This window comes from Ictidomys tridecemlineatus, chromosome 11 (assembly GCF_052094955.1).
Source record: "Ictidomys tridecemlineatus isolate mIctTri1 chromosome 11, mIctTri1.hap1, whole genome shotgun sequence".
Classification (NCBI taxonomy): Eukaryota; Metazoa; Chordata; class Mammalia; order Rodentia; family Sciuridae; genus Ictidomys; species Ictidomys tridecemlineatus.
Window position 1 is genome coordinate 110,442,809 of NC_135487.1, and position 27,004 is coordinate 110,469,812.

Here is a 27,004-nt window from a genome sequence, read left to right on the forward strand (position 1 = left end):
GTCTGAGTAAAAGTGAGACCCCAGAAAGGTAAAAATAGCACTTAAGTGGCGTTTTGCCCTGTGGGTCTGTCAAACTGCTAGACCTTGGGTATTTGCTTTCTTATTGTCGTATGACTTGGGGAGGAATGGAAGGAAGCCTACTCAGTCTAGAGTGGGGTGAGTTTCATATGAGATGTCTCCCAAACTCTGAGACCTAAAGGTCTATATTCTCCAAAAGAGAAGTCATGTCAAAAAAATGTAATACCTGAAGTTTAAAAAAATTAAGATGCATGTTTTCCAGGAGATAGAACAGTTTCAAAGAGAGCTGAAAGAGATCTAAAACAATTATTCAGAACGAAGCTGAGAGGGCCAAAGCAACAGAAGTCATGAAAGACATAAAAAGGCTTTTAACATATGTTTGATAGAAATTACAGAAAAAGACAAGAAAGAAATGATCAAAAACAATATTTGAAGAGATAGTTATGAAGAAATTTGAAGAATTAATGAAAGATGCTCATCTATAGATTCAAGAAGCCCAAGGCACCACACTCCCTCATAAATGAATAGAAATTCACACTTAGCCAGATCATATTGAAATTGTAATAAAAGCCTAATATTTCAAAGGCAGGTTTTCTTTAAAGCAACAACAATTAGACCGACAGTCAACTCTTAATCAGCAACATCAGAAGCAAGGAGTGTGGAAGATTACTCCGAATGTACTAGGGGAAAATAGCCGTTTATTTAGAACTCTACATACAGTGGATTTTCTTTCAAGAATGAGGACAATGTAAAGACATTTCAGAAAATATCAGTTATACACTAAATGGGCTAAAATCTCTAAAGACAAAAATAATTTTTCAATTTAATTTTTAAATAGCTAGTTACATGCTGCTCCTAAGAGACACATTGAAACCTAAGCCACAGAAAGTAAAATGTAAGTGTGGAAAAAGTTATATTGGCAAAGTATTAAACAACAGATGGTGGGGTCTGAAGCTGCTGTGCTATCTTGCAATGACTATTCCTTTGTTTCTCAGAACAAAGGAGGGATAACATGGTATCTCTCCTTTGCCCTGTGGATCTGTCAAATCAACAGACCCACAGTATCAGTGAGCACATTCCACAACTCTGTTATAACATGGTTGCAACTCTATACATATATAGAAATAGAATGCCCAATCAAAATGTGTATTATCTTGTATGGGAGACAAAAAGTTATCAAGGGCAGAGTAACTAACAAGAGTTATATAAGACAAGGCCCTGCTGTGCTTTGGGCTAAGCCTTTGGATACCGAATCCGTTAGGCCAGTACCAGACCAATAAAATAGGCACCAATAAAACACTGTTTCTTGCTGAATGTTCCGATGCCCTGTCTCTTTGCATGAGAATCCCACAATACTATGATAATCTAAGCACTGAAGACTTTAGGGGGAAGAAAGAATCCTAGGATAAAAAGCATTGCAAAATGATGAAATATTAAATTTACCAAGAATGTATAGCAATTCTGAAGTTGTAAGTATCTAAAATTATATCTTCAAAATATATGAAGGAAAATCTGACAGTCATTAAAAAAGACAAACTTATTTTTCAAGTAAAGAAATAAAGATTAAATTATAAGGAGTACAGCTTGGAAGAGATTATTCTATCCTTCCAGGAACTTTAAACATAATTTTGCTGAATAAATTGATATAGTAAATTTAAAAATATGTAAAGATACAGGAAAATTCTGACCTGTGGGACAAATAAGACCTGATGTCTGTTTTGTATAGTTTATGAGGTAATTATTTTCAAAGAAATTTCTAAATAGATAAAAAATCAAAAGGATAACATTTTATGACACTTGAAAATTATATGAACTTCAAGTTTTAGTGTCCATACTTTTATTGGAACAGAGCTAAGCCAAGGCTTTTTTAATAATGTATTATCCAGGGCTATGATTATGCTCCAATGGCAAAGTGAAGTAATTATGACAGTGACCATATGGCTCACAAAGTCTAAAATATTTACTATCTTGTTCTTTACAGACAAGTTTACTGAAATCAGACACAGATCTGGACAACACAACTAACAAGTTTTATCTAATAAATATAGAGAACACTGTACAATATAACAATAGGATACTTGTTATTTTGAAGCACAGGATTTTTTAAAACCTTGACTGTATATGAGGCTATATATATATATATATATATATATATATATATATATATAGTGTGATGCTACATCGTGTACAACCTTACAAATGTAAAGTTGTGCTGCGATTGTGTACAATGAATCAGAATACATTCTGCTCTCAAATATCCCTAGTTAAAATAAATAACTAAATTAAAAAAATAAAATCAATTATGAAAGCAAACTAGAAACAGATTTGGAAAGGTTGGAAGAAGTTTAAATAAGTTAAAAGTCAAAGGAAGAGCTATATTAGAAATTAGGTAATACTTAGACCTAAAAGATAATTAAAATACTAAATATTTGTGAAAAGTCAGAAAATAAATGAAAACCCAACAAGCATCTCTAAATGTTTAATCTTCCCGGTAATCAAATAAGTGCAGATTGGCATAATGATTAAATACATTGATTATTAGTAAGGTTGAGTGAGGTTAAAATGAGGATAATATCTATCATTGCAAGGATATGAGGAAGTAGATATTTCCCTATTATCCTCGTGGTAGGCGCATACATGAGAAATACTTGTCAGGACAGCTATCTTGTGATTTCACTTATGGCAGTTGCTTACTCAACAGTCATCCACCTTCTTTTCCCCCATTTTAGTCACGCTCTTCTCCTGACACAAGGGCAAAAAATGTCAGACACTTTTTTTCTGGGTCTAGGTCCACAGCCAGGTCTAGTCAATGAAATGCAAGAGGAGGTCTACTGGGCATCAGGTGGTCTGGAAATATTTTCCTCTATAATGAAGAGAGACATTATGAGGGGAGTGCCTGTATTCTCTTTCTCTCTCTTCTACCTGGAAGCTGCCATAGGAGGACTTTATGCTGGAACTGCTGTGCCATCTTGTGATGATGAGGAAAGGCCGAGAGCAAACCAGATGTGTTGCTCAGAATTTTGACACCCCTGACCTTCTCAATGAACCCTAAGTAGCAGCCCAGGTGGTATTGCTAATTTTGTGTATGAGTATATAATGGCATAGGAAAAAGTAGTTCATTTTTTATTATTAAGAGAAAAGAGCAGTTCATGAAACTATATATAATTCTGCTATTACAATAAAAATTATCTGTATGTATGTGCATATATGTGAATATATTCATAGCAAAGGTAAGAATTATTATGCTAATGATATTGAACACTTATTAAACATCTTCAGACTATATTAAAACCAGTATCAATTGAGAGGCTTTTATTGTCACCTTTCTTTGTGATGGCAATCTCAAAGGGAGGTATTTCTGATTTTTGCTGAGAAGGTGATTCCCTCATCTCTCCGTTATGAAGGCTGGTAGGCATTTCAGGAGAAGAATAAACACGACCTGAATCAGGACTACTGCACACAGTGCCATCTGCAAAGAGGATCTGAAGGGAGAATGAGAGTGCTCAGCATTCTCAGAAGCAAAAAAGAGGTTAGTTAGCAATAAACACTCTGTGTCCAACTGAAATAGGTTCAAAATAATCCAAAGAAGAAAGGCTGATGGTACGCCTCCAGACTCAGCATCACAAGAATGTTACAAAAGGGTAGATTTGGAGCTCAAAGATAACAGCTTAATAATCAGCATGATAATAGGATTTTCTATTTTCCATTTACCTTCTGGTTGGTTTCTTTTCACTTTCCATTTTTTGTTGATTTAGGGTTTTTTGCCCTATTCTTCACTCTTTCCCTATACATCTCAAATTTTCCAGTGAGTATATTTAAAGATATATATGTACTTACATGTGTAGTTTTTACTCATATCTACTTAGTATGTATGATATTTCTAGGGTATTACAGATACATCTTTCTATCAGTAACAGTATGGATAGCCTCCCAATGAATATGACAATGTGTATTAGGTTCTTATTTTTTTTTATAGGTAACTGGTTCCCTTTAGAAGGTTTCAAAGCTTTTCTTTCTGTGCAGTCTTAAAATTGCATGATGACATATTTATGATCTTTTAAAGATTGATTAGTGTCAGTCCTGATTGGCACTTGGTGGATCTATGTAAACTGAAGTATTTTTTTAAGTGTTGGGGAAATTTCTAATGTTGTTTTTTTTTCATTATTTCCCCCCTTTATTCTATTTTTTTCTTCTAGAAATTCTACTACATATATCCCTTTTCCACATCTTTTTTTCCAATCTTCCTCATAACCCACCCCTTACTCCTTGATCTTTCACAATTATTTTTCATTTATAAGCACTCTTTTTATCCCCATAGGATTTTTAAGTTGCTATTTTGTTGAGAAATTATTATTCTCTCAAGTCTCTGCCTATGTTAATTAATTTTTGTTGTTTAAGTATTTATTCTTATATTTGGGTGATTTTATTAATTATTGAAATTTATGCTTTATTTTCATGAGGTTGGTTTCCCTCCAGGTTGATAATTCCTAGATATACCGTCTCAGTTCTCACTGGAAATCACTTGTCAATTCTTGGTGGGGTAATGTTTGTTTTTAGGAACTCCACCCTTGTGATCACTGTGATAGGGTGGGACAGGGATCACCGCTTCTTAGCCTCATGTTCCCAACCTCCAGATGGTAATAAGTGCCTTGACTGGTAACCTGCAGAACTGCCCTGATTTTCAGAATCCAGAGGTAGAATACATGTTCGAACTCTCATGTTGATTTTTACAGTTTTTCTCTCGTTCATGCTTTAAACTTGGTTCTTGTTTCTCCATCAATCTGATCTGATCTGACTTGCATTTTCTAGGAATTTTCCAAATATTCTGATCTCATGGTGATACATTTTATTATTGTTTAATACTTTCATGGATTTATTACCTAAAAGCATTTTTCTATTACTTTCAGGTGACTTGAGAGGGAGAGGAGGCACACACTACGTTCAGTCTGCAATCTTAGATCGTGCACAGAAATGGCAAGTGTACTTGTCGACTGTTTTGTCTAGATGGTGTTTTCTTCCTTGAACTAATCTACTCTTTATTTCTTGTTTTAAGGTGTCATTCTATTCTATTTGTTCTCTTCCCTGCTGGAGTACTTTTCCTTACTTGTAGTCTTTGACTTTGCAGTAGAATAGTTTGTACAATATATTCTTTTACCTGTGTGGATCCATCCAACATATACTTGACAACAGTGCCTTGACTGGTGATAACTCTTGATACCTCCTGCTCCACAGGTGGCATCACTGTCCTGTAGATCTGAGAGTGCTTCAACTTCTCTGGGTAACTCTGACGGATCATGATGTTCCAGGTGGGCTCCTCAGCTACCACATGCTGATCTTAAAAAAAAAAAGAGAGAAAGAAAGAAAAAGTAAAAGATTAAAAGCTACTCTGCAAACTGGGCAATGCTGGGAGGCTAGGAGTTATTTTCTTACTGAACTGTTTTCATTCTTTTGTCTGCATCTGAATAACAGTGCAGTTTCCATTCCCTGACAGATGGCCCAGAGAACTGGTTCCTCAGTGACCTTGTTGCACTTAATTGTAGTGAATAAGGTCATCTGTAAATGCGTGATAGGTACCTTCTCTGTGAATAAGCCATTCTCTGTCAGGAAGCCCAGAACATCTCAGGGCAAAATTATGAAGGAAGAAGAGTTTTGCTATATTGGGTGTTTTCATTGTCTCTCTTTTGGTGCTTTTCTTTCTCCTTTGAGTAAACACACAGTGGGTACACATTGCTACCACAGTGTTGCCTGGTTACTCAGAAGCCCAGGGAAGTCCCTCACTCATGTCCTTCCCAAGTCACCCATTATCTTTCAAATTTAACACAATCCCCTCACCTTTCACCAGACCCAGATTCCTCTCAGTGTTCTGCTGTTGGCGAACAAAGAGGAAAGCACCTAATTTGCTTTTTCAAAAAGAAAGTACTAGCTGGGCACAGTGGTGCACACCTCTAACCCCACTGGCTCTGGAGGCTGGGGCAAAGTTCAAAGACAGCCTCAGCAACTTAGCAAGGTCCTAGCAATTTAGTGAGAACTGTCTCAAAATAGAATATAAAAAGGGCGGGGGATGTGACTCGGTGGTTGAGTGTCCTTGGATTCAATCCCTGGGGCTATTATGGAGAAATTCTGGCATATAGTGCCTTTTCTGCTTTTGCTAATTTAATGATTTCCTTTAAATTTATAATATGGTTTACTGTAGCCTTAACCAAAGGAGTTAAGATGTAGTGATGAGATTTTAAAAACTCTATCAGGATAGTGGGGAATTATTTCACAATGAGGGCCCTTCATGACACCCCTCAAATTACAGAAGAAGTAATAGTGATAATATAAAATATTAGTTGATATTTATATATGCCAGGTGCTTGGTATTTGTGTCTTATTCAGTCCACCTCAACAAACTTTTAGACACTTTCATTTCTCTGAGTTTTCAAGTAAAGAAATAGAGCTTGGAGAGGTTATAAGTTTTTTTGTTTGTTTGTTTGGGGGCATGAGGGATTAAACCCAGGGGTGTTTAACCACTGAGCCACATTCCTACTCCTTCTTATTTTTGATTTTGAGACAGGGTCTTGCTAATTTGCTTAGGGCCTTGCTAAGTTGCTGAGGCTGACTTTGAACTTGTGATTCTCCTGCCTCAGCTTCCAGAGCAGCTCTGTACTCAGTTGAATAATTTTCTTATACAGTAGAAACAACCACCACTACCACAAAACAACAACAACAACAACAAACTCTACTAACATTCAACACCCTATTCGACTTTGGAAATAATTTCTCACTGAATTCCAAAATTACCCAGGAGAGAACTCAAACCTAGGCTTTTCCTTCTGATATTCAAGCCTGACCTTAAAGATATTGCTACTTTGGTATTCATGTTATAGATATGCTCATACTTGAAATAGGATGTTCATGATACATGGAAGATTTTTAAAAGATGGCATGTTTCAGGTAGAGTTAATAACCATAAGCTCTATCTTGACATGAAGCTGAGCACAACAGGGTAAATAATAAAAGTAATACAAAAGACAGATGTGACAGGCATAATGCTGGGATTTTATAATAGGATCAAGCAAAGAAACACACCCTGGAACTTAGAAATGATAACCCTCCCAGTGTACTTATTGTATCTCAGACTGTGGAAGACACTTAGTGACCACTGAGCCCAGAGGGTCCCATCTTGGAAAATCTGCACCACGAGGGATTCTTAGAAATAGATCAGGGTTACATGGTCTACTTTTAATAACTCAGAAGCCCCATTGAAAAGTAAAATTAAGACAGATTAACTATATACAACTAAATTTATTTTTGGTTGGTGAAACAAATAAAACATTACATTTTTAAAAAATAAGTTGATGTTTTCCTTTGATAGATACACTTTGCAAATGTGTTGTATCAAAAGGAATTAAAATTAAAGTGTGGCTGAGAAAAAATAAATAAGCATTGGTATAATCTAACGTTTATCAGATGAAGAAACATGGTTCAGAAACAGTAAGTGATTTAAATAATCATGTAGTGAGTTCATGCCAGGGCCAGCTTTGGAACTCAAGTCCTAGTTTGGTGCAGCCTTTGCTGAATCTCCTACTTCTACATCAGTGGTTCTCCATTTAAATTATATTCAAAGTCAATTGCCAGTGTGTTACCCCATCAGGTTAATTAAAGAAATCCTACTTGTACTTAGTTGCTCATCTGAATAGGTGAGAAGCCATGTATAGAACCAACAGAAATAACAGAATATAAAAATTATATTCTGATACTTGGGAATCAAGCCTGGTTTTCTTCATTGATTTAATGTGCACCCATCTCAATCTACTTTGTGCTCACTGTCCTTTGTTTTGGTGAACTTCAATGTGGTGTACCTATGGCCCTCTGGAGAGGCAGAAAGTCAGAGCCACCTAGGAACTGTTAGGAGCAATGGCTTTGCCACCTAGAAATTGAGGAAGTTACTGATCCTCCTAAATCCTCAATGCTTTTATTTTGTAAAATGGAGTTATTAGTACCCAGATCGTAATATTTGTGTTTTTCCATATATATTTCAAATACTCAGAATTCAGGCAAAGTATGTGTTTGAAAATAATCATCATTATCATTTTCATTATTTAAAAATAATCTATCGTTCATTTGCAACAAAAGGTAGTGATAGGAAAATAGACACTTTCAAATGCTCATCTGTTTTCTATAAGATGCTGGCTCCCTGCCTCCCTGCCCCACCCCAGCTAGCACTCACCTGTAGTCTCTTGCCCAATGAAGGTCACTAGGAGCCCACTGGGACAAGACACATTTAGGTTTTGGAAGACGGGAACATAAGGAGTCTCTTGTACAACAGGTTCTGGTTCTACTTCTTCCTGCAAATAATTTTGCATGTAAATAATTGCCTGTCATTCTCTAAATGAGCTATGACTTATTTTGATTAAGAAAGGTCTTGGTGAGTGCTTATGACATAACTTGTGAACTCGACCCTGCAATGGATCCTGAAAGGATACTGAGTCATTGCCAAGGTGAAGTTTATGTTCTTCTTGTAGAATGGCAAATATACAGGTGAGAAAATGATATGATGGTACCAAATGGCTGGCATATCTTTCCTCGGGAAAGGGAGATATTAAAGTTAATGAAAATAATTGGGAGAGGATTTGTTATGATTTGGACCTGGAAAGTCTCTGAAAAGCTCATGTGTTCAAGGCTTGGTACCCAGGCAGCGATATTCAGATGTGGGGTTTTCGAGGAGTGATTGGATCAGGAGTCCTTTGATATCATCAATTGATTGGTCTGTTGATAGGTTCGTAACTGAAGGGACTATTGGGAGGTGGTGAAAACTGTAGGAGGTGAGGCCTGGCTGGAGGAAGTAGGTCAATGAGAGTATACCCTGGAAGGATTTGTCTGGTCCCTGTCCCACTCCCCACTGCTTCAGGGCTGCCATGAGCTGAGAAGCTTTCTTATTCCATGTCATTTTCCCCTGTTGTTCTGCTTCATGTCAGATCCAAAGCAATGATCAATTGAAAACTCTTGAAACTGTGAGTCAAAATAAATGTTTCCTCCTTTAAGTTTATCCCCTCCCCCCCAGATATTCTGTGACAGTGATGAAAAGCTAATACAGGATTCATGGAGGAAATGGGGCTAAATAAAGGCCTTGTATAATGCCTCCACTTGGATGTACAAGGTGAGAGGGGAATGCTATGGTCTGAATGCTGGTGTCCCTTCAAAATTTACATGTTGGAATGCAATACCCAAAGTGCAGGCCCACCATGGAGATAGGCCTTTTGAGAAATAAAGCCATCAGGGTTCTGCCTTCATGGCTGGGATTAGTGTCCTTATAAAAGAGGTTGAACAGAGTACCCCTCACCCTTTCTGCCATCTATGGGACATCAAGTCTGCCCCACCTTGGTCTTGGATTTCTCAGCCTCTAGATCTCAAGCAATAAATTTCTATTATTTGTAAAATAACTCAGTCTAACGTATTTTATAATAGCAGCTCAAAAAGACTAAGACAGGTGGAATGTGCAGGAACCAGCATACCTTCTGCATTTTTTAGTGTAATTTTTATAATTGGGTGCTAAAGTTATTATGCTAATATGGTGTTTGCATTTATATTTTTATAATGAACACGCATGGCTTTTGAAGCAAGTAAAAACACTAAAAGGAAAAATGTGTCTCTCCGATAAAAAGTATACATACTATGTTTTAGTCATCTTTTTAATTGCTGTGACCAGAAGACCTGACACGCACAATGGAGAGGGAAAAAAGTTTATTTTGGCTCATGGTATCAGAGGTCTCTGTCCGTCCATGGCTGACTCTACAGCTTTGGGCCCAAGGGGAGGCAGGACATCATAAGTGAAAGAACATGGCAGAGGAAAGCCGTTCAGGACATGACAACCAGGAAGTAGAGACAGCTTTGCTCATCAGAGACAAAACATAAACCCCAGAGCCATGCCCACCTCCTCCAGGCACACACAACCTGCCCACAGTTACTACCCAGTGAATTTATATTGATGGATTACTCCTTGGATTAGGTCACACCTCTCAGTCCAATCAGTTTACTTCTGGAAATTCTTGCAAGGTCTCAGACATGAGCTTTTGGGGGACACCTCCTACGCAAACCATAACACACGATGATAACACCACTGACAGAAGTAAGGGTTTTTAAAAAGTTAACATTGAGGCCGAAACAATTTGGGAATCTGTGCCAAGATTCATTTACCTTTTTCTCTTCTTCTTTTGGGTGCTCTTCTTCCTTAATGGATTCTCTGAGTTTTTCCTTGGTTTTTGCTTTCCCTTTTACTTTACCCTGAGGAATGTTTACTATAACAGGAATCACCGTTGTAGTGAGTGCTGAAGGGATATTCAACATTATATCTAAATTGGGATCCTTTTCTTCTATAAACAGGAAAAGCAAAAAAAAAAAACAACAAAATAATTGAACATTCATATTTGATATGCTTATTAAATTTTAACACATCTAAAAATTTTACACAAGTTGGCAGCAATTTTTGCCTTTTTTAGTTGTATGTATTTCATAGGGCTGATATTCACTTAAAAATCAGGAGTATAGTTAGAAAATTAGAAAGATTTTATGCTTTAGTATGCTTGATTGAGCCATTATTTCTTGCTCTCGCATCTACAGCGTAAACTCTTTATTGATACAGCACTAAACTTCCATTCATTTATTTGATAAATGGAGCACACTAAGTTCTTGTTAGTCAGCTTTTTGTCACTGGGACCAAAATAACTGAAAAGGACAACTTTAAAGAGGAAAAATTCACATGGAGCTCATGGTTTCAGAGGCTGAGTCCAGGTTTGGCTGACACCATTGCTCTGGGCCTGAGGTGAGGCAGTACATCATGGCGGAAGGGCATGACTGAGGAAAGCTGCTCAGATCATAGCAGCCAGGAAGCAGACAGAAAAAGAGAGGAATAGGCCAAGTATAGATATAGTCCAGGCCATGCCCCCATGAGCTACTTCTCCCAGCCACGCCCCACCTGCCTACAGTTACCATCCAGTAGCTCACTTAAATTATCAATCCATCAACTGGATTAATTCAACGATGAGATTGCAGCTCTCATAATCTAATCATTTCACCTCTGAACATTGCTGCATTGCCTGACATATGGGCTTTTGGGGGACATTGCTAGATCCAAAACATAACAGATCTGAACTCAAATAGCAGAATATAAGGACATATTAAATAGGAATATAATAAATGGTACAAACAAGGGAATCCAGAAAAGAAATGCATTATTTCTGGCTGAGATGATAAATTAAGTTTTCTTGCACTAGATCTATTTTTTTCTGTGTTTTAAGAGATTGTTGTTAGGGAGCTGGGGTTGTGGCTCAGTGGTAGAGTGCTTGCCTAGGATGCATGGGGCACTGAGTTCCATCCTCAGCACCCCATAAAGATAAAATAAAGATATTGTGTCCACCTAAAATTAAAAGTAAATAAATTTTTTTAAAAAGAGATTGTTGTAATCCTGAAATGAGAACTGCTGAAGAATCCTGTGTGGAGCTCCAGAGCACCCCTTTCATCCTGAACTCTGTTCTTTTCTAGGTTCTAGGTCACCACTCCCTAGATCTTGCACTTCTTTGTCAATTTTTCCTCAGTCTTCTTTACTGACTCTTCCTTTTTGTCAACCCTTTAAATGTTTTTAGGTCCTAAGATTTATTATGTTCTCAACTCTGGCAGCTCATAATAATTAATTACTTATGAAAATTTTTTAAAAGATGCTAAGGCCCTACTTGACCTACTGAACCACACTCAGAAAATTAGGCCCAAGTAATTCTATTTGTGAAGCATTACATGTGATTGTGATATGTAGCTGGAGATGACAGCTTTCATTATATATATTAAATATGTATGATTTCATTCACCACTGGGGCTCCAAGTGCCGTCTACATGATATTGACTCCAGAATTTCTATCTCAAAGCATAACCTTCATTCCCAGTTCCAGATCCACATTCCTAGCTGCTTTTAGACATCTCCTGGTCATGGCACTAGAGACATTTCAAATTCCATCAACAAACAAGATTAGAATGATCCCTGGGAATGTTGTCCCTACAGAAAAAGAACTACATAGTAAGGTGAATGGCTATCTGTCCTAACACATAGTTTTAAGGCTGTATAAAATAGGGATTAGCTCTTGATTCTCTAATGCTTTTTAAAAAATATGTTGCGGTTAGATCCCTTTAAAATGCATGAAAACCCACAGATTTCCTAATTGGTTCTTGTAAAATGACATGCCATTTTGCGGTTTGAAAGGAAATAGTTTCCAGTTGGAGAATTTGTTTATTGAAAGTGGGGAAGAGAAATCCTTCAAGATGTCCAATGAATGACTCCTTTAAGACTAATGTCCTGAAACACACTGAGCAGCTCCACAGCACAGGATTCATAAAAAATATTATTTTGTAGAAACCAAGAGGATTCCTTGGGAAATCATGCTTTTTTTGGCACCAACTAATACAAGTATTTTCATGGGCTAGTTAACAAAGATAATTGGAATATGTGAATGTGAATGTGTATGTGTGTGTGTGTGTGTGTGTGTGTGTGTGTATAATCTTACATGTATATTCACGATTATATGAAAGATTATACACACAATAAATGGTATTTAAAAGCCCAAACATTGTTATTTGCTATATAGGAAAGATTATATATGTACGCATATACTTATATATACCTACACACGTACGTATATAATGCACACATACACAACTATATCTCCACCTTGAGCAAAACTATGAGGAGGCGTTAAATCAGAGCAGGTTTATTGACAAAAGTGCAATCTGAGGGTGGGAAGGGATCCCTGACCATGGGGCACACATCCCCTCTGTTGTATTTATTTCACCTGGTGCCATTCCACTTGATCCATAGTAACTTATTGAGAGGCAGATTCCATTTTCTAAGGTGGCAGAAAAGGATCCGAACTTGCTGACAGCCATATTCTCTTTCCGTGATACTTCTAAAAGGCAAAATAAAATGAAGGACATTTTCATTTTATTCAAGAAATGTAAGCAAAACACAGCAGGAAGCCTGGGGATAGAGGTCTTAACTATTCTACCACAGTCAGCTTAAAAATAGTTGGGATAGCCCCTACCTTGTACTAAGGATGTCAGAGGAAAGCAAGGTTATGAGGATGAGAACAGGAGACTCGTTTTAAGGACTCTAGGTTGAAATGAAAAGAGAATATAAACTGATGAATGGCATAGCCATAAGAATTTTATTGATCTGAATTTTATTGATCCAGGGAAATCTCTGTAATTTCTGCTCAATTTTGCTATGAACTGAAAACTGTTCTTTAAAAAAAATCTATATTTTAAAAATATCATGCTTAGTGTCAATCAGGATACAGGGAAATAGGTATTTGCATATAGCATTAATAAGATGTATTGGTAGAGACCTGAGGACAAGTGCTTTAAAACAAACCGTTTCAGAGAACTAAGGGAAAGAGAGAGGAATATTGGTCATTAAAAAAAAATGAACAGAACACATACGCAGTAAAATATAAATTATGGAAGTAGTAAATATTTGAATTTTTTAAACACATGAGGATATTTTTAGAAGCATTTTTTGGAATTTAAAACATGCTGCCCCAATCAAACCATTCAGTGTTTGGTAGATGAGTTGAAGGGGAGGATGGTCAATTTTGAGAATCAACCGAGTTTCTTAGGAAATTGAGTGAAAAGAGTATCTGAGAGCCCAGAACGACCATTTAGACAGAAGGAAGTCGTGAAGAAGACATAGGTGTCATAGAGGATGAATTTTTGCAAATTGTGCATTAGGAAAGGAAAACGGGAACAAAGGAAGGAGAAAGCAATTAAATTAAAAACCAAAGAACACTGCCCTGGCCTGCAGCAGGAGCTTGATTCTCAGGTTACAAGGACTATCAAATTCTAATCCAGAAGTTACAAGACAGCGCAGAAGCAACCCAGAATGATAAGGAGAGAAGAATGAGAATCCCTGTGAGCATCCAAGATATCACTGGAGATGCCCAGGGAGAAAGAAGCATTGAGAGGGGTCCTCCTGCGTGCCTTCTGAGGAAAAGACCAAACAATAAATAAATAAAAACCAAACAATAACTAAACCTTTATAAAATGAAAAAGAAGAAAGCAAGCAGTGGTGAGCAATTGCCACTATTCTTCATCCGCCCACCCCCATGTTCCACCCTTTCTACTGTTGGACAGTTTCATCTAGATTAGACAGCAACAAATTTTTTTTCTGAAAATGGCCAGACAGTAAATATTTTAGATTTTGTGGGCTACACAGAGTCTTTATCACACATTCTTTCCTTTTTTGGGGGGTGGGGGTGGGGGTAGGGGTATTGAAGATTGAACCCAGCGGCTCTTAACCACTAAGACATATCCCCAGCCCTTTTCATTTTTTATTTCAAGACAGGGTCTCACTAAGTTGCTTAGGGTCTTGCTAAATTGCTGAGGCTGGCTTTGAATTTGAGATCCTCCTGCCTCAGCCTCCTGAGCTACGGGGATTACAGGCATACACCAGCACACCTGGCTCTGTACATTCATTTTTGTAACAACACTTTACAAAAGTAGAAACTATTCTTAGTTCATAGGCCATATAAAAACAGATTGTGGGTCAAATATGGGCCAAAGACTCTAGAAAAGAATTAAAGCTTTTTTTTTTGAAGTGCAAAGAGATAATCTCAGAATGGAATGTTTAATATTAGAACTAAAAATTGGATATTATTTAAGTATGCAAAAAATGATTAAATTTATATGAATGCATGTACAAATATATTTATTTATTTTGATAGAAATCTGATGATATGTAAAATATGAAAATGCTTAAATAAACTATATGTGTATACCAAGGAAATATTATTAAATCATTAAAGAATCTTGTTTTCAAAGACTATTCAGTGAATAGGAAAATGCTCATGATGATAATGAGAAATACATTATGAACAGTGGCTATCCCTGTGGTGGCAGAATTATACACAACTGTCATCAACATATTTTATATCAGCTAAAACAAAGGAAAATAATTTTTAAAATTCTCTGCCCAATTCCTGGGTACATTCATACTTGTCAAACATTGTGTTCTTATCTTGGGTTTAGAAAATGTCATTATAAGAAAACTTAAAAGTAAGATTTAGTAACTGATACCATCACTAATTGGACTTGAAAACATTTTAATAATTAATTTGTTTCCTTTTTCAGGTATGATCCACGTTACTTTGGAAAAGAAGTGATCAATTTCCCCAGGTGGGACAGCCTGGAGATGTTAAATGGTACAACCAGGAAGTTTCATGATGTTCAGTTAGTGAACATCCACCTGTACCTCTCATTCCAAGTACATAATGACTCTCATGACTAAATTTGATTTTTCCCTTGTCCTTGAGACTTAGGAAATTTGGTAGTATTAGAGAGAACTAAGTGATAGAACATAAGAAGCAACTCCATTGTTTCCAGTGAATCCTGGAGAGAAGGCAACTTCGGTAGAAGTCAATTAGTGAGGACCTGAGTCCTAGAGACTGCACTTGCTGCAGGTGCACAAACCAAAATTAAGGACAGAATGGGTAAAGTAGCCAGCCTGGGTAGATGCTGCAGGAGAACTGGATCAAGAGCTGGCTTTGCTAAGGCAGGGGAACCTAATAAGAAGCGCAGCGTAGGCAGGCTGTGTGTACAAGTGTTGAGAGCCATCTGAGGACTTCACTGCGCACCACAGCCTAGTAAATTGGATAAACTGGTATCTGGGAACTTCCAGTGGTCATTTCTTCTGGTTGGTGGCAGAGAGACATTGTGAGCCCTGTTCTGCTCAGCCTATTCCGCACAGCACCAAGATGGAGTGACCTGCTACAACCACTAGCCACACAGCCCTCTGAGGTGTGTGACCTGCCAAGATGCCCATCAACCTGCTGACTGCAATACATCACGAAGCAAGACTCCACCCTTGAAAGCTTATCCCCTGCCTTTGATGTACCTCCTTAAATAAACCAGGTTCTACTTGTTAAGCTCTAGCTCCTGTGTGGACAGCCCTCTATCAGGGGCTCTGACTTTTGAAACTATACTTTCTGACTCTTTGACTTTTGTTCTTCACTAATTATTCTAGACTTTAATTTTGCAGGAGGCTTAACCCTCTGAGCAGGAAAGAATTCCCTGGTAAGGTGCTGGCCATCCCATGATATACAGTGAATATACACATCACATCAGGGGAAAATGTATATCAACAGAATGGCAAGACACCTTAGATGTTATCTGGTAATGCTGTGTGTTTCGATCAGGGGGTCTCAAGGATCAACTTGCATTGTTATAAAGATGGCACGGCTTACTTGTTCCCAAACTTTGTTCCTCATCTTTCTCATCTTTCTCTTCTTCTGAAAAATGATTCTCTTCTTGCTTTTGCTCTTTTTGAATTTCCTTCGGGTCTTTTAAATGGATTATAAAATTGTGCTTGTCCTTTATCACTTTCACTTTGATAAAAGTTGGGCCTAAGGAAGAACCACAGGACAGATTTAGGATGCCACACGAAGCTCCTTGACAAGAGGTTCAACCAGGGAGTGGAAACACCTGGGGACATGGAAGTAAGAAGATGCCTAAAGGAGATCACTTCTCATATCAAATTAGAGAACAAAAACTAAGTTGGCCGAAAAAATGGATGCCTATAATGGACTTTAGGATCCATCAAATGAGGTAATTAATATGAAATGGTATTGTACCTTACAAAAGTTATGAGTGTTAGTAATAGTTGCTGTTTTATAGTAGTTATAAGAATTCTCCCAACCACCCATTCTCTCTTGGTGTTCTGATTCATTTATCTTCATCTCTCTGTTTTTTTTTTCTTTTGTAATCCAGCCTTTCTTTTCAACTTTGATTGAGCCATCTCTCAAAATTGGTAGAGTTAGGATGAAAATATTGTATTCACTGTGAACCATCTGGTATTTTTATGCATTGTATAAATATGCAAATTTTAGTAAGAGCTAAAGGATCAGCACCAGACCCCCAAGCTCTGTGTTCCACAGCCCAGACCAGAAAAATGCTGTGAATTCACAATATGTGCTTGGTTTCTGAGAAAAAAAAAAGTGTGCTGTAATTAATATTATTAATCACCTATTTGCTTACTGCAGTGACTAATATACTATTTACTAATCATGTGGAAGTATTTTAATATTCTAACAAGCAGGAATGGTCATATCAATGTATCTGAGCCAAATTCTTGGCTGGCTTATGCCTTGCAGAATCAATTATGATGGAAGAATGTAACATCTGAAAATGTGGAATGCGGTGTACTCATGAACTACAACAGATATGTCAACACTTTCTCCCATCACACTCAGAGGTGCAAGCCCATGATTGTTTGAAATGAATTAACATCTTTCAAGCCATTAACCATCTGCTTTCAAAATGTACCTTTTTCAAACACTGTCTTTTCTACTTCAATCTGTCCTCCATCAGAAGGATATAGATAGCAGTTTGTCCCTGATATTTGGACAGGTATATCTCCCATATTGTATCCATGAAACTAGAAAAGAAAACATCACGGTTTGAGTGTAGAACTGCAATTGATTGACAATACACCTTATCCGTGTTAGCCCACTAAAGTTGCCATAAGCTTAACTTCTGCTAAACAACATGTTTGTCACTCTGTAGACTCAGAGGCCAGGGTCCATACACTCTTTAGAAACTTGCGTGGTGTTATAATGACAGGTGAATTAAAAGAAAGCTGTGGTTTTAAACTGTGTCCACTGGAGCATTATCATCACCTAGTCCTGATCAAATCACTTTACTCTTGCCAGTGCAGTATGAGCAGAAATCTAGTCCTCATTCCCTGGTTAATTTTCTGTTTAAAGTGGACTGATTTTCTGAGAAATATTAACATTTAACACTTTAGAAGGTCAGGTGCCTAAGATATTTTTAATTAAATGTTGTCACTAAAGCTCCAGGTGATTCTGATACATGCTAAAAATCGGAGACTAATTGGTTTAGAATAAAATCTACAAATGACAGAGGCTGTTACATTTTTTTACCTTTTTTTTTCTCACCAGGTTTTCTGAATAAATAGCCACTTAAAGGAGAGTTAGCAAGGAGAAGGTTTTGTAAAAGCCTATAAGCCAGAACAATGGGTGCCTGCAGAGAGGTAACTAACTGTATGTGCTCAGAAAGTCCTCTCCTTGGAGACAAAGTCAGCTTTTATGTGGCCCCATCCTAGTTGCTTATTTGCATATACCTAGATAGACACTCTGTGTCAGATTGCCATCTTTACTGCCCTTATTAATCTAGCTTCATGATACTCAAGAAAAACTGGCAGCCCCAGGGTCTTCCTATCTTGGTGACGGCCGTAAAGAAGGTTCTAGATATAAGAAGGTGAAATACAGGTTTATGAAAGAAACCTTGCCCTAGAACAATTAGAAATACTCTAAACAGACTTCGTAGAAAATTGATTTTACTTAGTGGTGTGTGCCTACAATCCGAGCCACTCAGGGGGCTGAGGCAGAAGGATTGCAAGTTCAAGGCCAGCCTAGGCAATTTAGTGAGACCTCATCTCAAAATTGAAAATAAAATAAAATAAAAAGATCTGGGAGTGTAGCTTAGTGATAGAGTGTCCCTGGGTTCAATCCCCAGGACTGCCAGAAAAAATAAAAATAAAAAAGAGATCGAGAAAATTGATTTTACCGGGTAAACTCTCTCAGGTTCTGGCTCCTGGATGGGCTCCTCTGGTTCTTGTATGACACTTGTTTTTCCTTCTTTAACTTTGTCCTTGAGAGATGGTTGTTTCTTCAAAGACTTACTACTTTCATCCTTCTCTAATTTTTCCTTGCCTTTCTTTTTACCGGTGGCTTCTTTACTCTTCTTTTCTGCTTTCTTTTCTTCCTTTAAGCGCTCCTCTTCTGCTAATCGATCTTGTTCTTCTTTCCATGCCTGAAAATATGTGTTTTTTAAAAATGTAACAGAATTTTTGAGACAAATGTAATATGGGTTATATTAGGGTTCATTTTGGAGAAAACTCAGCATCAATTTTGTAAGTCATGGCACTAACCAATCAAACCATTGAGCTAGACACCTTGAAGTTATCCTTGATTCTATTTTCTATTTGCACTTGACTTCTGTAATACTAACTCCTGTAAATTCTCCTCAGAGCTCTCTCTTCATGTCACCTTGTTCTCTCATCCTCTGTCATAATTTCCTTATTTCAGATCGGTACTATCTTTAGCCTGGACTGTTGCAGTAGCCTCTTAGCTGGTCTTCCCATCTCCTATTCTTTGCCACATGAGACCAAATTCTCCATTTAGGTCCTAAAGAGAGTTCATCCGCCACTTGGCAGTCTCGATGTTCTTCTGACACACAATATTTGAAAAGCAACTGATACAACAATTTAAAAAGCATTGTAAGGCATATTGAGGCTGCCAGAAAAGTGAAGGACATGAACAAGCCCTCATTCAGTGAGGTAGGTGAGAACTGAAGACAAGTTTTCCCATCCCAACAGCCTAAAACTTGGGTTTTAATGGGTCTTGGAGACTAGAGACAAAATCTGGAAGATCAGATCAGAGATCTCTGGATAAAGCTGGTATTTAAAAAGTATCTATCACCTTCACTGGGTGAACTAGAAGAATTACTAGAAGACTGTGAGAAATTCTAGCCTGCCTCCTTGGCCCCAGGATTAAGCAGGGGTCGGGTGGGAGTCTAATTCTTAGAGAACTCCTGTCCATGAGCCTGTCCTCACAGATTGGTGGCCAAAGTGTAGATTGCCATAACACTTCATTTTTTAAAAAAGTCGATTATGAGCTCACAAAGGAAAATCACAAAACATGAGGAAATAAGCCACTTTGGGTTTGATGAGTGAAGAAACAAGTTGTGAAAGTGTAGTGTATCTACAAAGACTACCCACACTAGAATTGTAAGAGAATATAAGTTTTTAGTATGCTTAAATTAATAACAAAAGTGTCAAAAGTAAAGTAAGAAAGGGAGCATCGAAGATGGCAAGCTGAGTGTGCCAGTGTCTCTTAGAAATAGAGCTTTGGAGGAGGTAGTCTCTGAACAGAGAGTGGCGGAGGGGCTTCAGAATAGATGAAAGACATTCATCTTGACATTCAGGAAGGTCAATGAATCAAAAGCAGGAAATAACAGTGGTGGGCTCAACCTGGCTCATATTGACTTGAAAGATTTTGCTGTTACATTTTTAGGAACTTTGTGAGTCAGTTTCACCATAGCCATCATCAAAAAATAAATTACAGAAATGCACAGTTAACTTAAAAGAGCAAAGGCCATAAATACTCAAAGCTCACCTCTTCATAATATATATTTTTTACATTTCTCTATTATCTATGCTCTCAAGGCCATTTATTATGTCACTGGCATCTGTCTGTATCATGAAACACTATACTATACGTGGTGTGCTACTCCATTGGGCTCAGCATTCAGTGAAGCCCTATTGGTAGCCCCTGTGGGGATATTTACACTATAGATATCAGCAAATGCTACAAATTAAGGATTGATTGATTATCTATATTGAAGAAAATGAGGAGAGAATGTAGATTAAACTTAAAAGCACGTTGTACCTGTAGCTATTATAGTATAACAAGCACAAAAATTTGAGAAAATAGTCTTCTATTATTCTAAACTATTACTTGATTCACAAGAGGTTGCTTGCATCCTGTTATTAACAAATGAGTGAGATACGCCCCTTTGTCATTTCATTTTTGTCTTGTTAACCTAAATGAAGCTATTAATCAACATTCATACTGGAATTATACTTGCTTGTCATTTGTAACCATAGGCTAGCTAAGGATACAAGAATTTAAGAAAAATCAATGAAAGTGTTCTAGAAGAATCAACTGGCTATACTGGATTTACAATAGAATATGGAAGGATTTATTACTGGTAAATTGTGTGCTTTATATACAACGTAACAGTAACATGTACAATAAGCTTATATATTCACAAAAAGGCACACTTTTGTTTTTCTAGAGAGTGACTGTTAAACATTTGCCAGCATACCAATATAACTGTTTTCAAAGCAGCTAGACAGAAAAGATGCACTGTTTATAGAAGAATGTCAAATTAAATCAAAATCAATTTATTAAGAGCCACAAAGTCAGCAAGGAAAATGTGGAACAATATCTTCAAAGTGTTAACAATATCTTGTAGAAAGAAAGTCGCCCAGAATTTTGTAAATGAAAACTACATTTAATGAATAGGGTCAAAATAAAGCCATTTTCCCCCAGATAAGTGAAAGCTGAGTTTAATAGAAAATGTGATATTATGATATAATAAGAAACAGATATTAGTTCTTCAATCCTGGATCTTGGTGTCAAGCTTTAAATCCCTGCGTATTTTGGGAGTGTTAGGAGCATCTTTTATTCTAATGAGGCAACTCTTGGTGAACTCTTGGATAATTTCAGGACTGGGTGGGAGCTGGTCACCAAAAAGATCAGATCCTGGTTAAAAGCTTAGAATGTTCACATCTCCTCTTTTGACCTTCAGGGAAGAGAGATAAGCTGAAATTTGAGTTAATGATCGATCATGCGTACATGAGAAAACTTCCTTGCAAAGCCCTAAACCACAGGGCATCGGGGTCTTCTGAGCTGGTGAATATATGGCCATGCCAGGAGGGTGACATACTACAGTTCCAGAAGGACAGAGCCCAAACTGAACCAAACCTAACCTATAAACAAACAAAAATCCTCAGTATATTCATGCAAATGCGCTTGCAGAGCATAGAACACACCCAAACTTCCTTATCTCAGGGGCTTGTGATATAAGTCAAGGTACTTTTGAATTATTGCAAAAGCCTATATGACTTATGTAATCAAAAATCACACAAGTAATTTAGAGCTCATAAACAAATTTAGCAAAGTAGCAGGATATAAAATTAATACCCATAAATAAACTGCAGTCCTATACACCAATGAATCAGCTGAAAGAGAAACTAGGAAAACTAACCCATTCACAATAGCCTCAAAAAAAAAAAAGATAAAATACTTGGGAATCAATAAAATAAAAATATTAAAGCAAAAAACAAACACCTTCAACAACAACAAAAAAAAGAGTATACTGACTACAATCAAGGCACTGCCCTGGATTGTGATTATACAAAAATAAAGGTGACACAGATTCTCTGAAATGCTCCTCTGCTGGAGGAGACAGTGGTGGAGAGACAATCCTTTCATTCCAATTTTAATTATTTTTGAGGGTTTAGCAACAGGTATCATTTTGTATAACTTCACACTAACTCTCCACCACAGGATACTTTTGGATTGGTGATTAATTAGTGTTGCTTATCTTTGTTTAGATTACCTTGAGAGAACCTTCTAAAATGAAAGGAATCTTTTCCTTCTCTTTCTCTTTCTCTTTTTCCTTTTCTTTTTCCTTTTCCTTTTCTTTTTCCTTTTCCTTTTCCTTTTCTTGATCTAGTATCTCTGTTTTGCTGAGCATTTTGTTACCTATAATTAGAGAAAAAGTAAACTTTTTAGTAAATCCCTTAAATAATCATAGAAGACAAGTCTCTGGGTTGGAGGTGATCTCTGATGTCATCCAATTCAACTCTCCATTCATTCATCTCTATACTCTTTCTTGCCATCTTCAGGAAGGGACATCTGAAGTGGTACAGAAATACCTGGGTGATAGGGTTAAAGGAGGTTGCAACAGATTAGTTCAACATATGGGATCCAATAATCATAATTCATCACATCAATAGACTTAAATACAGGAATCACATGAAAAAACACAAGATGAAGAATAAGCATTTGACAAAATTCAGCATCCATGCAAGCTCAAAACATTAGAAAAACTAGGGATAGTAGGAACACACCTCAATATTGTAAAGATTATATATGCTAAACCCCAGGCCAACATCATTCTACATGGAGAAAAATTGAAAACATTTCTTCTAAAAACTGGAAAACCCACCTGTTTTCCACTTTTTGCCCATCCCATAAAGCATTTCCTAGGCCATCACATATGCAGAAAGGAGAGAGATAAGGGGAAGAGGGCAGAAAAACTTTTATTCAACATAGTTCTTGAATCCCTAGCCAGAGCAATTAGACAAAAGAAAGAAATTAAAGAGATACTTATAAGAAAAGAAGAGCTCAAACTATCCCTATTTGCTGACAACATGATTCTATATTTGGAAGACACAAAAAACTCCACCAGAAAACTTCTAGAACTCATAAACAAATTTAGCAAAATAGCAGGATATAAAATTAATACCCATAAATAAGTTGCATTCCTTTACACCAATGAATCAGCAGAAAGAAAAACCAAGAAAACTAACCCATTCACAATAGCCTCACACACACACACACACAAAGATAAAATACAAAATACTTGGGCATCAATCTAACAAAAGAGATGAAAGACCTCTACAATGAAAAAATACAGAATACTAAAGAAAGAAATTGAAAAAGGCCTTAGAAGATGGAAAGATCTCCCATTGAAGCCAGAATTAGGCAGTCAGCATAGATAGGTAAATCAAGTCAGGGCCAATCCAGGAGGCTGATTTTGAGTGAGTCTGCGAAGTTGGAGACTGTCCCCTGAAGGACTGAAATGTTAATTCCTTCAGAGCCCTTCCTCTACCCTTACCAAGAACCTGCCCCTGCTCCAACCTGTTGCCAAGGAAACCTGTCCCAGGAATTGCCCCTCCCTACAGGGAGCTATAAGGTTGTTAATGTGTCCTGGGCTGCACCATCCTGCCCTTCCCACTTCAGCCCACCTATTTTCCACTTTTTGGCCATCCTATAAAGCATTTCCTAGGCCTAGTCACGTATGCAAGAAAGGAGAGAGATAAGGGGAAGAGGGCAGAACAAAGAAAGCCCAGGATTTATAAAGGGCAGAACACCTCACGTCTTGGGATACCAGGATACCAGCTATGGCCCCCTTCTCCCTCCCAGGAGAAGTCTATGTTACCCCTTTTTGAATAAACCCTGCTTTATGTGCTTGCCTTGGTGTGCTTCTCTAATGTTATACTTCAATGTGTGAGGAAGCAGAACTTTACACCGGATAACCAGCGTTATCACCATGTTCTTGGATAGGAAGAATTAATATTGTCAAAATGGCCAACTACCAAAAGTGCTATACAGATTTAATGCAATTCCTATTAAAATTCCAATGATGTTCTTCATAAAAGTAGAAAAAGCAGTCATGGAATTCATTTGGAAAAATGAGGCCCAGAATAGCCAAAGCAATCCTTAGCCAGAAAAGTGATGGAAGAGGCATCACAATACCAGACATTAAATCATACTACAGAACTATAATAAAAACAGCATGGCATTGGCACAAAAACAGACATGAAGACCAATGATACAGAATAGAAGACACAGAGACATACCCACATAAGCATAGTTATCTCATACTAGACAAAAGCTCCATAAACATACATTGGAGTAAAGATAGCCTCTTCAACTAATGGTGCTGGGAAAAATATGTAGTAGAATGATACACCCTGCACAAAACTGAACTCAAAGTGGATCAAAGACTTAAGCATTATACGAGAGACCCTGTGCCAAACAGAAGAAAAAGTAGGCCAAATTCTCCATGATGTCAAATTAAGAACTGACTTCCTCAATAAGACTCCGAAAGCACAAGATGTAAAATCAAGACTCAATCAACGAGATGGTGTCAAACTAAAAAGCTTCCTCTCAGCAGAGGAAATAATCAAGAACTTGAAAAGAGAGCCTACAGACTGGGGGAAAATCTTTGCCACCTGCACCTCAGATAGAACATTAATCTCCAGGATATACAGAGAACTAAAAAACTTAACACCAAAAAATCAAATATCTCAATCAATAAATGGACAAAGGAAGTGAACAGGCACTTCACAGAAGAAGAAATATGAATGGTCAAAAAATATAAAAAAATGTTCGACATCACTAACAATTAGAGAAATGCAAATTAAAACTACATGAAGATTCCATCTCACTCCAGTCAGAATGGCAATCATCAAGAATATAAGTAACAGTAAGTATTGACCAGGATGTTGGGGAAAAAGTATATTCATACTTCGCTGGTGAGAAATCAAATTGGTGCAACCATGATGAAAAGTAGTATGGTGGTTCCTTAGAAAACTTGGGATGGGACCACCATTTGACCCAGCTATCCTATCCCACTCCTTGGTTTATACACTAAGGACTTAAAATCAGAACACTACAGTGATGCAGCCACATCAATGTTTATAGCAGCTCAATTCATAATACCTGAGGTATGGAACCAACCTAGGTGCCTGTCAACAGATGAATGGATAAAGAGAATGTGTATATATACACAATGGAATATTACTCAGACATAAAAAAGAATGAGATCATGACATTTGACAGTAAATGGTTGGAACTGGAGACTGTCATACTAAATGAAATAAGCCAATCCCAAAAAATCAAAGGCTGAGTGTTCTCTCTGATATGTGGATGGTAAAGCACAACAAGGGAGGAGGAGGGAAGGACAGAAGTTCACTAGATCAGACAAAGGGGAATGAAGGGAATGGAGGGACGGGAATAGGATAGACAGTAGAATGAATTGGGCATAACTGTCCTATGTTCATATGTAAGTACAGAACCAGTGTAACTCCACACCACGTACCACCACAAGAATGGGATCCTAATTAGAATAAGTTACACACCACATGTCTATGTCAAAATGCACTCTACTCTCATGTATATCTTAAAAGAACAAATAAAAAAATTTTAAAAAGAAGTTACAACTTTTTTGAAAATTATATAGCATTTTTTTTTGCTTCTTTGTGAGAAATAATTCTCAACTTTGGCTCTCATAAATAATTAATACTTTTAATAGGAAGTTCATTTTTTTTTTGCACAAATTCAGTGAAATATCTTTATTTTTCAGATGAACTGCCCTCTGGTATTGTTTTTTATTGATTGTCTTTCTGAAATTGAACTTCATTCCTCTGTCACCCTCCTCTCCACCCACCATGGAAATTAACAAAAACAAATGATATGCATTGATCCAGGATCCTGTCAGGTCCTTGCCACAGCCTCCAAGAACCTCCCTTCTTTCTATCTCTCCAGGAAGTCTTGGGATTCTTATTTGTTGTTTTAAGGAGGGTCCTGATGTAATCTCACCTTGGAATCCATGATTATTCTAATAGAGACCCCCTGCTTGTGAATTTGCTTCATATATTGTCAATAGATCCAGATAGCTTAACCCACAATTCTTACCAGTAAAGACATTTGGCATTGCCCTAACATCTAACATTTGATCTGCACCACAGATTTGATTAAAAGAGTTTAATCTTCCACATTTGACAGGAAGTGGAGTGAATACAGACAAATATTCCATTATCTCACTCAGGAGATAGATACCCCAGTGTCTCATCATATCTGGAATGTCGTTATTCTATTTATTAGAGATGGTGATGAGTCATAGGAATTTTGAGGGCAAGTCTTTTTAATCTTGAAATATTTAGTCTTGATTAAACTAGGACATAGAAGGAAATCTTTGGAGTTTATTCCAGATATGAAATAAACTAGTTACTTACTTTTAGATTTTTTGGAGGTAGGAATTTTACTGGCAGACATTATGGCAGAAGATTTCAATTCTATTTCAGCCTTGGTCTTATTGATTTCCTCAGCCATTTTAAGTTCCTGATATATAACTTCTTCTTTTGTGATCCAATCTTGAATGGATTTTGCAACAAGTTCCAAGTAATTCCTAAACAGGCAAAGAAGAGCAGATGGCAAGTGAGTTATTATTAAAGTCAATCAATACTTGAGGTACTGACAATATAAATGAACTTTTCAAAAATGAACTGATGCTAAACTGTCCAAGTGACAGTTACATTGGAGTTGGACATAACTGTAGATGTATTTTCTTCAAAGTGGTCAAATACAAATATCCAGCGAGTAGATGAAAAATGCCCAACTTCATTCACAAAGACACGTAAATTTAAAAATGAAGTCTTTTCACCCAAGGGTTAAGGAGTTTCATAACACCAAGAGTTGATGGCAGTTCAGAGAAGCTGTCACTCTCAAATCTGTTGATTGGAGAGTAATCTAGTATAATGCTTTTTTTTTTTTTTTAAAGAACTTCAATAGCACATTGGACTCTCTTA

General features: G+C 37.1%; 1 protein-coding gene across 1 annotated transcript in view; it reads right to left on the reverse strand.

Annotated features, from left to right (window-relative positions):
* Positions 1-27,004, reverse strand: part of Spag17 (sperm associated antigen 17) — a 194,044-nt gene that overhangs the window by 53,623 nt on the left and 113,417 nt on the right. Inside the window, exons 19-28 of the mRNA XM_078027091.1 lie at positions 26,432-26,604; positions 22,243-22,388; positions 18,622-18,867; positions 17,359-17,470; positions 16,281-16,439; positions 12,837-12,950; positions 10,198-10,373; positions 8,231-8,348; positions 5,174-5,352; positions 3,341-3,500 (exon numbers count right to left, since the gene is read on the reverse strand). Coding sequence (XP_077883217.1) covers positions 3,341-3,500; positions 5,174-5,352; positions 8,231-8,348; positions 10,198-10,373; positions 12,837-12,950; positions 16,281-16,439; positions 17,359-17,470; positions 18,622-18,867; positions 22,243-22,388; positions 26,432-26,604 — 1,583 coding nt within the window. The remainder of the gene's footprint in view (positions 1-3,340; positions 3,501-5,173; positions 5,353-8,230; positions 8,349-10,197; positions 10,374-12,836; positions 12,951-16,280; positions 16,440-17,358; positions 17,471-18,621; positions 18,868-22,242; positions 22,389-26,431; positions 26,605-27,004) is intronic.